Source organism: Bubalus bubalis, chromosome 9 (genome assembly GCF_019923935.1).
Source record: "Bubalus bubalis isolate 160015118507 breed Murrah chromosome 9, NDDB_SH_1, whole genome shotgun sequence".
NCBI classification, from domain to species: domain Eukaryota; kingdom Metazoa; phylum Chordata; class Mammalia; order Artiodactyla; family Bovidae; genus Bubalus; species Bubalus bubalis.
This window is the reverse complement of record NC_059165.1, coordinates 68,216,612-68,228,943: the sequence shown is the minus strand read 5'-3', so window position 1 is coordinate 68,228,943 and position 12,332 is coordinate 68,216,612. Positions and strand designations below refer to the sequence as shown.

General features: G+C 40.1%; 1 protein-coding gene across 1 annotated transcript; it reads right to left on the bottom strand.

Annotated features, from left to right (window-relative positions):
- Positions 1 to 7,198: 7,198 nt before the first annotated feature.
- LOC102414761 (olfactory receptor 2T29-like) lies at positions 7,199 to 8,146 on the bottom strand. The gene has a single exon (XM_006052762.4). The coding sequence runs from the start codon at positions 8,144 to 8,146 to the stop codon at positions 7,199 to 7,201; it is 948 nt and encodes a 315-aa protein (XP_006052824.2).
- Positions 8,147 to 12,332: the final 4,186 nt, after the last annotated feature.

The window sequence follows — 12,332 nt, the reverse complement described above, 5'->3', positions numbered from 1 at the left end:
CTCTCCACTTTCACTTTCATCAACAGGCTTTGTAGTTCCTCTTCGCTTTCTGCCATAAGGGTGGTGTCATCTGCATATCTGAGGTTATTGATATTTCTCCCGGCAATCTTGATTCCAGCTTGTGTTTCTTCCAGTCCAGCGTTTCTCATGATGTACTCTGCATAGAAGTTAAATAAGCAGGGTGACAATATACAGCCTTGACGTACTCCTTTTCCTATTTGGAACCAGTCTGTTTTTCCACGTCCAGTTCTAACTGTTGCTTCCTGACCTGCATACAAATTTCTCAAGAGGCAGATCAGGTGGTCTGGTATTCCCATCTCTTTCAGAATTTTCCACAGTTTATTGTGATCCACACAGTCAAAGGCTTTGGCATAGTCAATAAAGCAGAAATAGATGTTCTTCTGGAACTCTCTTGCTTTTTCCATGATCCAGCGGATGTTGGCAATTTCATCTCTATTTTTGCTTCTGTTTCTTTTGCCTTGGGAGATTGACTTAAGAAATTTTTGCTGCAATTTATGTTAGAGAATGTTTTGCCTATGTTCTCTTCTAGGAGTTTTATGGTGGCACACCTTATTTTTAAGTCTTTGCATCATTTTCAGCTTATTTTTGTGTATGGTGTGAAGGAACTTTCAAACTTTGTTGATTTACCTGAGCTGTCCAGCTTTCACAACACTCATTGCTTGATACACTGTCTTTTCTTCATTGTATGGTATTGTATAGGTGTGAGTGTTTACTTCCAGGCCTGCTATACTTTTCCACTGAACTATGTGTCTGTTTTGTCAATACCATGCTTTTTTGATTACTATCTATTTGTAGTATTGTCTGAAGTGTGGAAAAGTTACACCTCCGGCTTTTATTCTTTTCCCTCAGAATGGCTTTGACAATTCTGGATCTTTTGTGGTTTTACATAAATTTTAGGATTATTTGCTCTAGTTCTGTGAAAATGTAATGGATAATTTGATAGTGCATTGCATATGTGCTCAGTCATGTCCGAATCTGACTCTGTGGTCTCATAAATGGTAGCCCACCAGGCTCCTCTATCCATGGAATGTTCCAAGCAAGTATACTGGATTGGGTTGCCATTTCCTACACTATGGGATCTTCCTGACACAGGGATCAAACCCATGTCTCTTGCATCTTCTGCATTGGCAAGCAGATTCTTTACCACCGTGCCTTCTAGATCACATTAAATTGTAGAATGCTTTGAGTATTATGGACATTTTAACAATATGAATTCTTTCAATCCAAAAGCATGGAATATTCCCTTTATCAGTGTTTAATAGTTCTCAGCATAGAAGTCTTTCACCTCTTTGGTCAGGTTTATTCCTAAGTATTCCATTTACTTTTTTGATGTGATTTTTAAAGTGGTTTTTTTTTTTTTACTTTCTCTTTGTGATATTTCATTATTAGTGTGAAGATATGCAACAGAGTTCTGTATGTTAACCTTGTATCCTGCTACCTCATTAAGTTTGCTTATCCTTTTTAATAGTGTTCGTATGTAGTCTATAGGGTATTCTATATGGAGTATCTTGTAATCTGCATATAATGACAATTCTACCTCTTTTCTTCCAATATGGGTATATTTTCTTTTCTTTTCTTGTGTGATTGCTATCACTAGGACTTCCAATACTATGTTAAATTGGAGTGATGAGAGTAAGCATCTTGTCTTATTTCAGATTTTAGCAGGAATGGTTTCATTGATGAGCATTATGCTGGCTGTGAGTTTGCCACGTAGAGCTTTTTATTGTGCTATGTTCCCTCTATTCCCACTTTGGTGAGAGTTTTTATCATGAATAGATGTTGAATTTTATCTAATGATTTTTCTGCATCTATTTAGATGATCATGTGGTTTCTGTGGTGTATCATGTGTTTCATGTGATCATGTGTTTCTGTGGTGTTTTGTGTGGTGTATCACACTGATTGATTTGCATGTGTTGAATCATCCTTGTGACCCTGGGATGAATCCAACTTGATCATGGTGTATGGTTCTTTTTATGTGCTGTTGGACTCAGTTTGCTAATGTTTTGTTCAGAATCCTTGCATCTATATTAATCAAAGATATTGCCATATATATATATATATATATATATATATATATATTAGGAGTGTGTTTGTCTGGTTTGGAATCACAGTGATTGTGGTCTCTTAGAATGACTTTGGGAATGTTCCTTTTCATTCAATATTTTGGAAGAGTTTTGAAAAGTATTGGTATAAGTTTTTCTTTGTATGTTAGATAGAATTCCCCAGTGAAGCCATTCAGTCCTGGACTTCTGTCTGCAGGGAGTTTTTTGTTTTCTTTTTTAACTGCAAATTTTATTGTATGTCTAGCAGATGACACCACCATTATGGCAGAAAGTGAAGAGGAACTAAAAAGCCTCTTGATGAAAGTGAAAGTGGAGAGTGAAAAAGTTGGCTTAAAGCCCAACATTCAGAAAATGAAGATCATGGCATCCGGTCCCATCACTTCATGGGAAATACATGGGGAAACAGTGGAAACAGTGTCAGACTTTATTTTTGGGGGGCTCCCAAATCACTGCAGATGGTTTCTGCAGCCATGAAATTAAAAGACGCTTACTCCTTGGAAGGAAAGTTATGACCAACCTAGACAGCATATTAAAAAGCAGAGACATTACTTTGCCAACAAAGGTTCATCTAGTCAAGGCTATGGTTTTTCCTGTGGTCATGTATGGATGTGAGAGTTGGACTGTGAAGAAGGCTGAGCAGCGAAGAATTGATGCTTTTGAACTGTGGTGTTGGAGAAGACTCTTGAGAGTCCCTTGGACTGCAAGGAGATCCAACCAGTCCATTCTGAAGGAGATCAGCCTAGGGATTTCTTTGGAAGGAATGATGCTAATGCTGAAACTCCAGTACTTTGGCCACCTCATGTGAAGTGTTGACTCATTGGAAAAGACTCTGATGCTGGGAGGGATTGGGGGCAGGAGGAGAAGGGGACGACAAGGATGAAATGGCTGGATGGCATCACTGAGTTGATGGACGTGAGTCTGAGTGAACTCCGGGAGTTGGTGATGGACAGAGAGGCCTGGCGTGCTGCAATTCGTGGGGCCACGGAGAGTCGGACATGACTGAGTGACTGAACTGAACTGAACTGAGTGACGGATTTGTTCCAATTATCTAGTTTTTTCTTGATTCAGTTTTGGTCAGCTGTATATGTCTAGAAACTTTCTAGAAACATGTCCATTTGTTCTAGGTTGTGCAATTTGTTGGCAAATGTTCATAGCATTCTCTTCTAGATTTTTTTTTTTTTTGTAATTTGGGAGATATTGGTTATTATTTTTTCTCTTTCATTATGTTTTGTTAATCTGAGATCTCCAGCTTTTCTTTCTTTCTTCTTATATATATGTATACATGTACATATATATATCCAATTCCAATTCAGTCGCTCAGTCTTGTCCAACTCTTTGCGACCCCATGAACCACAGCACACCAGGCCTCCCTGTCCATCACCAACTGCCAGAGTCTACCCAAATCCATGTCCATTGAGTCGGTGAGGCCATCCAACGATCTCATCCTCTGTTGTCCCATTCTCCTCCTGCCCTCAATCTTTCCCAGCATCGGGGTCTTTTCAAATGAGTCAGCTCTTTGCATCAGGTGGCCAAAGTACTGGAGTTTCAACTTCAGCATCAGTCCTTCCAATGAATATTCAGGACTGATTTCCTTTAGGATGGACTGGTTGGATCCCCTTGCAGTCCAAGGGACTCCCAAGAGTCTTCTCCAACACCACAGTTCAAAAGCATCAATTCTTCAGTGCTCAGCTTTCTTTATAGTCCAACTCTCACATCCATACATGACTACTGGAAAAACCATAGCCTTGACTATATCGATCTTTGTTGACAAAGTAATTATATATATATGTGTGTGTGTGTGTGTGTGTGTGTGTGTGTATGTGTGTGTGTGTATATATATATATATATATATATCCCCTACCTCCACTCCTCCAGTCTCACATTCTAGGTGATCACAGAATGCCAGACTGGGTTCCTGTGTTATGCAGCAACTTCCCACTAGCTCTCTATTTCACATGAATCATGTATATTTTTTTTAAGAACTAATTCAATCATCACCTTGAGGTCCTTTGCAGACACAGCTTCAACAGAAGCTTATGATTTTACATTTTGAAAAGTCATTATTTTCACTCAGTCTTATGAGGCCTCATGGAAAATAAAGGAGATTCTTTTGAAGATGGATAGTAGAGGCCTTGATAATCTGAGTTAAGAAAAGCATTTTCATAATTGAATATGGTCTGTGTTCACCTTTTCCTTCTCACATATAGAATTTTCCCATTTGCCCATGAATCCTCCCAATTCAAGCATCTCTTAAGTCAGCTCAACTAGAACAGAATGACTAACCATAGAACCAGTATTTAGGGAAGAATCTTAAAAATATGATTTTTGCCAGTTTCCCAGAAGTCACCCTAGTCTGTGTAAAGTTTAAACCTATTATTAAGTTAATTCCTAGTACTAGTTGATGCTGCACAAGGAGAGACACAAGGTCATGATGGGGGAGATTGTTAAGAAACAGCTTGCAAGAAGTGGTTTGTTTTAAATAGTGAAATATCTTCTGTTTAGCAAACACTTGGTTAGATTTATAAACTCTATAAGCATAAACAGTATTGTGGAACAATTTAAAAATATAATTTCTAAAAGATCAGTACCAGGGTTTGAAGTGCATGCCAAACGACTACATCTACCTGATATCCTTGGTCTAGAGGAATTGTCCTTTGATGTCTCTCTTCTTTCCCTTTTAAAATTGGACTAAAACATATCCACAACGCAGGAATGATGTGCAGATTAAAAGAATTGCTGAGTATGTATTTTATAACATTGCACAGGCAACAGTGTTAAATGCTTATATTAGGCATAATTAGAAGTTTCCCTTGCACAAGAGATGGTATCACTGCCTTCAGATCCCTTGTAAATCACAGAGCTGTGCACACTCACATAGTCCATCAGAGTAATTCTGCTCTGTCTACTTCTGCTTCATTGACTATACTAAATCCTTTGACTGTGTGGCTCACAACAAACAGTGGAAAATTATTCTACAGAAGGGAATACCAGACCAACCTACCTGCCTCCTGAGAAATGTGTATGGAGGCCAATAAGCAACAGTTAGAATTGGACATGGAACAATGGGCTCGTTCCAAATTGGGAAAGGAGTATGTCAAGGCTGTATCATGTCACCTTTAACTTATTTTACTGTCCTCCATATGAATTCTCCTGAGGGCAGAAAAAAACCTCTGGCCACCTGCTCTTCCCACCTCAGTGTGGTGAGCCTTACATGATGCAGAGTCAGATCAGATCAGATCAGATCAGTCAGTCAGTCGTGTCCGACTCTTTGCAACCCCATGAATTGCAGCACGCCAGGCCTCCCTGTCCATCACCAACTCCCGGAGTTCACTGAGACTCACATCATGTGAAATCCTGGACTGGATGAAGCACAAGCTGGAATCAAGACTGCAGGGAGAAATATCAATAACCTCAGATATGCACATGACACCACCCTTATGGCAGAAAGCAAAGATGAACTGAAGAACCTCTTGATGAAAGTGAAAAAGGATAGTGAAAAAGCTGGCTTAAAACTCAACATTCAAAAAACAAAGATCATGGCATCTGGTCCCATCACTTGATGGCAAATAGATGGGGAGGCAATGGAAACAGTGACAGACTTTATTTTGGGGGGTTCCAAAATCACTGCAGATGGTGACTGCAGTCATGAAATTAAAAGATATTTGTTCCTTGGAAGAAAAGCTATGAAAGACCTAGACAGCATATTAAAAAGCAGAGACATTACTGACAAAGGTCCATACAATCAAAGCTATGGTTTTTCCAGTAGTCATGTATGGATGTTAGAGTTGGGCCATAAAGAAAGCTGAGTGCCCAAGAATTGAAGTTTTTGAACTGTGGTGTTAGAGAAGACTCTTGAGAGTCCCTTGGACTGCAAGATCAAACCAGTCAATCTTAAATGAAATCAGTCCTGAATATTCATTGGAAGGACTGATGCTGAAGCTGAAGCTCCACTACTTTGGCCATCTGATGTGAAGAACTGACTTAGAAAAGACCCTGATTCTGTGGAAGATTGAAGGCAAGAGGAGAAGGGGATGACAGAGGATGAGATGGTTGGATGGCTTCACTGACTCAACGGACATGAGTTTGAACAAGCTTCAGGAGTTGGTGATGGACAGGGAAGCCTGGCATGCTGTAGTCCATGGAATCGCAAAGAATTGGATATGACTGAGGGACTGAACTGAATAATAAAATTGAGAACTCATGAAATCATCTGAAAAGTGCAAACCTGAATATACCAATATGGTGCAAATTAGAGTGTATCAATGGTAAGTGTAGGACATGTGATTGAAAAGCTACATTGTGTGTGCATGGTTAGTTTCTCAGTCATGTCTAACTTTTTGCAACTCCATGAACTGTAGCTCACCAGGCTCCTCTATCCATGGTGTTTTTCAAGCAAGGATACTAGAGTGGGTAGTCATTGCTTTCTCTAGGGGATCTTTCCAACCCAGGGGTTAAACCTGAGTCTCCTGCATTGCAGACAGATTCTTTACCATCTGAGCCACCAAAGCAGCTAGATAAGGTACATTAGGACCATGTTATTTATCAGGTTATCTTGAATTTTGTAAAGCTTGTTGAATATATATGCCTACATCAGTTTCCTTACGAATTTGATTTGCGAGCTCTGGGAAAATTGGATATGTATGTTATGATCAGTTAAGTAGCGTAACACTGTTAAATAGAATTCCCCTGTTGCCATTGTAGTATGTTTCACATTACTTGAAATCTGAAAGAAAAAGTGTCATTTCTTTAATACTGTTGAAAACTGAAATCCAGAGTTAAATTTTTCCTAATAGCATCAGCATTAAATGGGGAACAATAGAGAATAGGAGTTCTTTTTTTTTTTTTTTAATTTTATTTTATTTTTAAACTTAACATAACTGTATTAGATTTGCCAAATATCAAAATGAATCCGCCACAGGTATACATGTGTTCCCCATCCTGAACCCTCCTCCCTCCTCCCTCCCCATTCCATCCCTCTGGGTCGTTCCAGTGCACCAGCCCCAAGCATCCAGTATCGTGCATCGAACCTGGACTGGCAACTCGTTTCATACATGATATTTTACATGTTTCAATGCCAGAGAATAGGAGTTCTTTTAAAAAAAAAAAAAGTGGCATCATCTTTTCACTGTAAACATCAGCTTTCTCCATAGAATGTTCCTCAGAGCCTCCAGTACCTCCTTGTTCCTCAGGCTATAGATAAGGGGGTTGAGCATGGGGGTGATGATAACATCAAACACAAAGAGACACTGGTCCACATCTGCAGGGAGAGAGGAACCTGGGGTCATGTAGATGATCATAGCTGGACCAAAGTAGAGGCTCACTACACTCAGGTGGGACGAGCAGGTGGCCAGAGCTTTGTTTCTTCCCTCAGGGGCGTTCATATGGAGGACAGTGAGAAAGATGAGGATGTAGGAGGTCAAGATGAGTCCAAAAGGTATGAGTAGGAAAACAATGCTAGATGCCAACACCACCTTCTCATAGGTTGAGGTATCCTCACAAGAGAGCTTCAGAAGGGCCATAACCTCACAGAAGAAATGGTGAACCTCCCTGGAGTCACAAGTAGAGAAATTCATGGCATAAACTGTGTGCATAAGGGAGATGAGCATACCCCCAACCCATGAACCAGTGGCCATTTGCAAACAGGCTCTGGGGGTCATGATGACTGGGTATCTGAGGGGGTAACAGATGGCCAGATAGTGGTCAAAGGCCATGAATGTCAGGAGAACACACTCAGCCACTCCTAGCATCAAGTAAAGAAAGAGTTGGGCTCCACAGCCAATGTGAGAGATGAAACTCTGTCCAGAGAAGAAATCAGTGACCATCTTCGGGACAGTGGTGGAGATTAGGGTGAGGTCCATGAGAGAGAGCTGGCTGAGTAGGAAATACATAGGGGTGTGAAGGTGGGCATCTCGCCAGATCAGTAGGGCCAAGACTGAGTTTCCAGTGATGGCAACCCCAAGAATGAAGAGAATTATGGTGATGAGAAGGCCAGGATGCCTGGAATCTAAGAAGAGGCTCAGGAGAATGAAATCAGTAATGGAAGATTCATTTCCTTGCTTCATGTCTTAGTTGACTGGTTTGATCTGGAGGATCAAGGGAGAAAAACACAGAAGTGAGACTGCTTTTCCTTTGTAAATATACCACTGACTTTTATCTTTTTCCAAAAATCAAATATTTATGAAGTGAATTCAAATATATAGTAGTATATTTAAATGTGGGCCAGATTAATGATTTGGCATCCACTGATATTTAAAAGGAGAAAGCAATGGCACCCCACTCCAGTACTCTAGCCTGGAAAATCCCATGGACAGAGGGGTCTGGTGGGCTGCAGTCCATGGGGTCTCTAGGAGTCGGACACGACTGAACGACTTCACTTTCACTTTTCACTTTCATGCATTGGAGAAGGAAATGGCAACCCACTCCAGTGTTCTTGCCTGGAGAATCCCAGGGATGGGGGAGCCTGATGGGCTGCCGTCTATGGGGTCTCACAGAGTCGGACACGACTGAAGCGTCAGACATGACTGAAGCAACTTAGAAGCAGCAGCAGCAGATATTTAATAACATTATTTAGCAATCCATCTGACAGGATAGTCGATGCAAATGAAGAAAATATATTTTGGTCATATTGTTTAGCATTGTTTGGCACATTGTTGCTATAATTTTGTTAAGGATTAGAAGTGTGATCTTCATTCAGTATGAAAATTCCATACATCTTGGTAGTGTGATATGCACCCAGACTTCTTCCAAAGTGGATTTTAATGCACAGCCACAACTGGGATCTGGAATGTTGGCATATTTATTGCTTCTAGATTCTCCAACTAAGTCTAGATTTATCCTTAGGGAACTCAGAGATCACAAGTAGGTGGCATGGTTATGGGTGAGAAATTTTACTGCCTAGTTCTGTAGAAAGATGTCAAGAAGAGACAGTGGGATAAGTAAGGATAAGGGAGAAATCTGGGAAGTGGAGAGACATGATGGCAACACAGAATGACAAGTAACAACTGGTGATGGAAGAAGTATCCTTTTTCATCCGTCTTCTCACGAACATTATTTGCACAATATGTCTTCCTGATCATTCTTTTGAAAGCATATCACTAGCTTGCTTTATTCCCTAACCCTTATTTTATATTCCTTCACCATCTGAAATCTTACTATTATTTGCATGTTTATTTATCTATTGTTTGTTCCCTCCATGAAAATACAGGTTCTCTGAAGGCAAAGTGTTGATTAAGTATTGCTTCCTCAGTGCCAATAAAGAACCTGGCAGGTACCAGGCACTCAATCAGAATTTATGGGACACAGAAAAGGATGAAAAGCTTCTATACATAGAGAGAGAGTTGAAAAAACAGGGATAAAGACTAGAATTCCTAAAAGAGTATCATTATATAAATGGCTTAATCACATGCTCCTGGTGCTGACATTGATGTTCTACTCCCAAGAAACTTTATCTGCTGGCATTTTCCATGATTTTCCAAATCCAAGTTGGCCTCATTCTTCAGCTCCTCCAACTTCTATGCACAACTAAGGTCCCAGAGCTGCTCAGCAAGGAGTGGAGTGGAGCTGGACTTCAACTAAGGGGAGGTGGCCTGTGCAAAATCAAAATGAACAGCATGAATTTTCCAGCTCTGGATATGGCTATCTCATACATATCTATAAGTTTAAAGAATTGAAAAAGTGATTTTCCAACATGATAGCATTGTGTTAAAGTAAGCAAATGAACTGAGTTCATCTCACAAACGACGGACTAGGGAGAGGGTTCTATGCAGCCCTGCCCTGGCCTTTATGATTGTATGTTGAATTTACAAATTCAAGCATGAATTTGAGCATACATTGGTGAATGTGTAAATCTGAAGCCAGTATTTTAAATATTTATGACTATATTTAATAATATGATTCTTTTTTTGAAACTAGGTTTGGTTAGAACTTCTTTCCAAAGCCTAGAAAACAACAAAGATGTTAAGATGTGTTTGATTCTTTGGGACTCTGGATTGTAGCCCACCAGGCTCCTCTGTCCATGGAATTTCCCAGGGAAGAATACTAGAGTGGGCTGCCATTTCCTTCTCTGGAGGATCTTTCTGACCCAGGGTTCAAATCCACAGCTCCTGAATTGGCAGGTGGATTGATTTTTTACCACTGAGCCACCAAGGAAGCCTGAATAATAAGATGCTCTTTTTTTAATATAAATTTATTTATTTTAATTGGAGGTTAATTACTTTAAAATATTGTATTGGTTTTGCCATATTGAAACTTGACTTAGTTAGAACTTCTTTCCAAGGCCTAGAAAACAACAAAGATGACTTTAAAAAAAAAAAACTTTTTATTTTATATTGGAATATAGACAATTAACAATGTTTATTTTCAGGTGGACAAAAAGGGGACTCTAAACCACATTTCTGAGAACAAAGGATTGCACCTATGTTTATAACACATAGAGTTTAACTATTTTTCTTAAACTCACCAGTTACTAACTAGTAATTGATCAGTTTAACAGCATTATAAACTGTGTATGTGTAAATACAGATGACCCATGAACTTATCACATATAATCTGCCTCTGCTGCTGCTGCTGCTGCTAAGTCGCTTCAGTCGTGTCCGACTCTGTGAGACCCCATAGATGGCAGCCCATCAGGCTCCACCATCCCTGGGATTCTCCAGGTAAGAACACTGGAGTGGGTTGCCATTTCCTTCTCCAATGCATGAAAGTGAAAAGTGAAAAGTGAAAGTGAAGTTGCTCAGTCGTGTCCGACTCCTAGCGACCCCATGAACTGCAGCCTACCAGGCTCTTCCGTCCATGGGATTTTCCAGGCTAGAGTACTGGAGTGGGATGCCATTGCCTTCTCAGATAATCTGCCTCAAGGTCTCCAATTCACTGAATTCTCATGCAGCTGCTCAACTCTCCAGGAGGGTTTTATCATACAGCTGGGAGTTTATTCTGAAGCACTTGGAAGATGTTACCCCACACAGAGGGTCACAAATTGTTTCTAATTCTTGTGTCTCCCCACAAGAGCGTAAGACAATTACTTGTTTCTCCATTATGGGCTACCTTGTTATCATCCTTGTTGTCATCCTTGTCACCTCCTGGAGATTCTTAATTCTTCTATATCTTCCTTTGTATTGTGCAGCTCATCAAGTCAAACATTAGGCTCTTTATGAGTAGAATAAAGTCTTATAACTGATGATCTTGGTGAAGTTGGTACTGCAAGCTCATAGCTGATCCAGAATATCTCTGATAGGCCATGAAGCAGAGATTAAATACAGCATTGTGGAAAAGAGAGATACCATGAACTCTCTGGGGAATGTGTCAGCTCAGTCCAGCCCTGGTAGGTAATTAGCTCAGCTACCAGGGGGCAAAGCCAAATTCATTCAGGGAAAAAAGTCACTCTCAGCCGTCTGCTCAGCAGGATGGTGGTTAAAAAGCAAAGTGAGATTTAAACTCTGATTCATCACTTTTTAGTACCTGCATGACCTGAGAAATTTCCATTGACTTCCTCACTTCTGTTTCCTCATCTACAAATTGGTGATAACAATAGACTTTCTCATCGAATTGTCCTTATGGTAAATGTAATAATGAGTGTGAACAGTATATCCTAATTGGCCATAATAGCCTTAAGATGAATTTTTAGGAGCCAATTACATTATAAAATATCTAATATTGATTTAACCTGGATTCAGAAAATTATGTCATCCAGTCCCATCACGTCATGGCAAATAGATGGGGAAACAGTGGAAACAGTGTCTGACTTTATTCTGGGGGGCTCCAAAATCACTGCAGATGGTGACTGCAGCCATGAAATTAAAAGACGCTTACTCCTTGGAAGGAAAGTTATGACCAACCTAGACAACATATTAAAAAACAGAGACATTACTTTGTCAACAAAGGTCCATCTAGTCAAGGCTATGGTTTTTCCAGTAGTCATGTATGGATGTGAGAGTTGGACTATAAAGAAAGCTGAGCACTGAAGAATTGATGCTTTTGAACTGTGGTGTTGGAGAAGATTCTTGAGAGTCCCTTGGACTGCAAGGAGATCCAACCACTCCATCCTAAAGGAGCTCAGTCCTGGGTGTTCATTGGAAGGACTGATGTTGAAGCTGAAACTCCAATACTTTGGCCACCTGATGCAAAGAGATGACTCATTTGAATACACAGAAGAACTATACAAAAAAGATCTTCACAACCCAAATAATCACGATGATATGATCACTCACCTAGAGCCAGACATCCTGGAATGCGAAATCAAGTGAGCCTTAG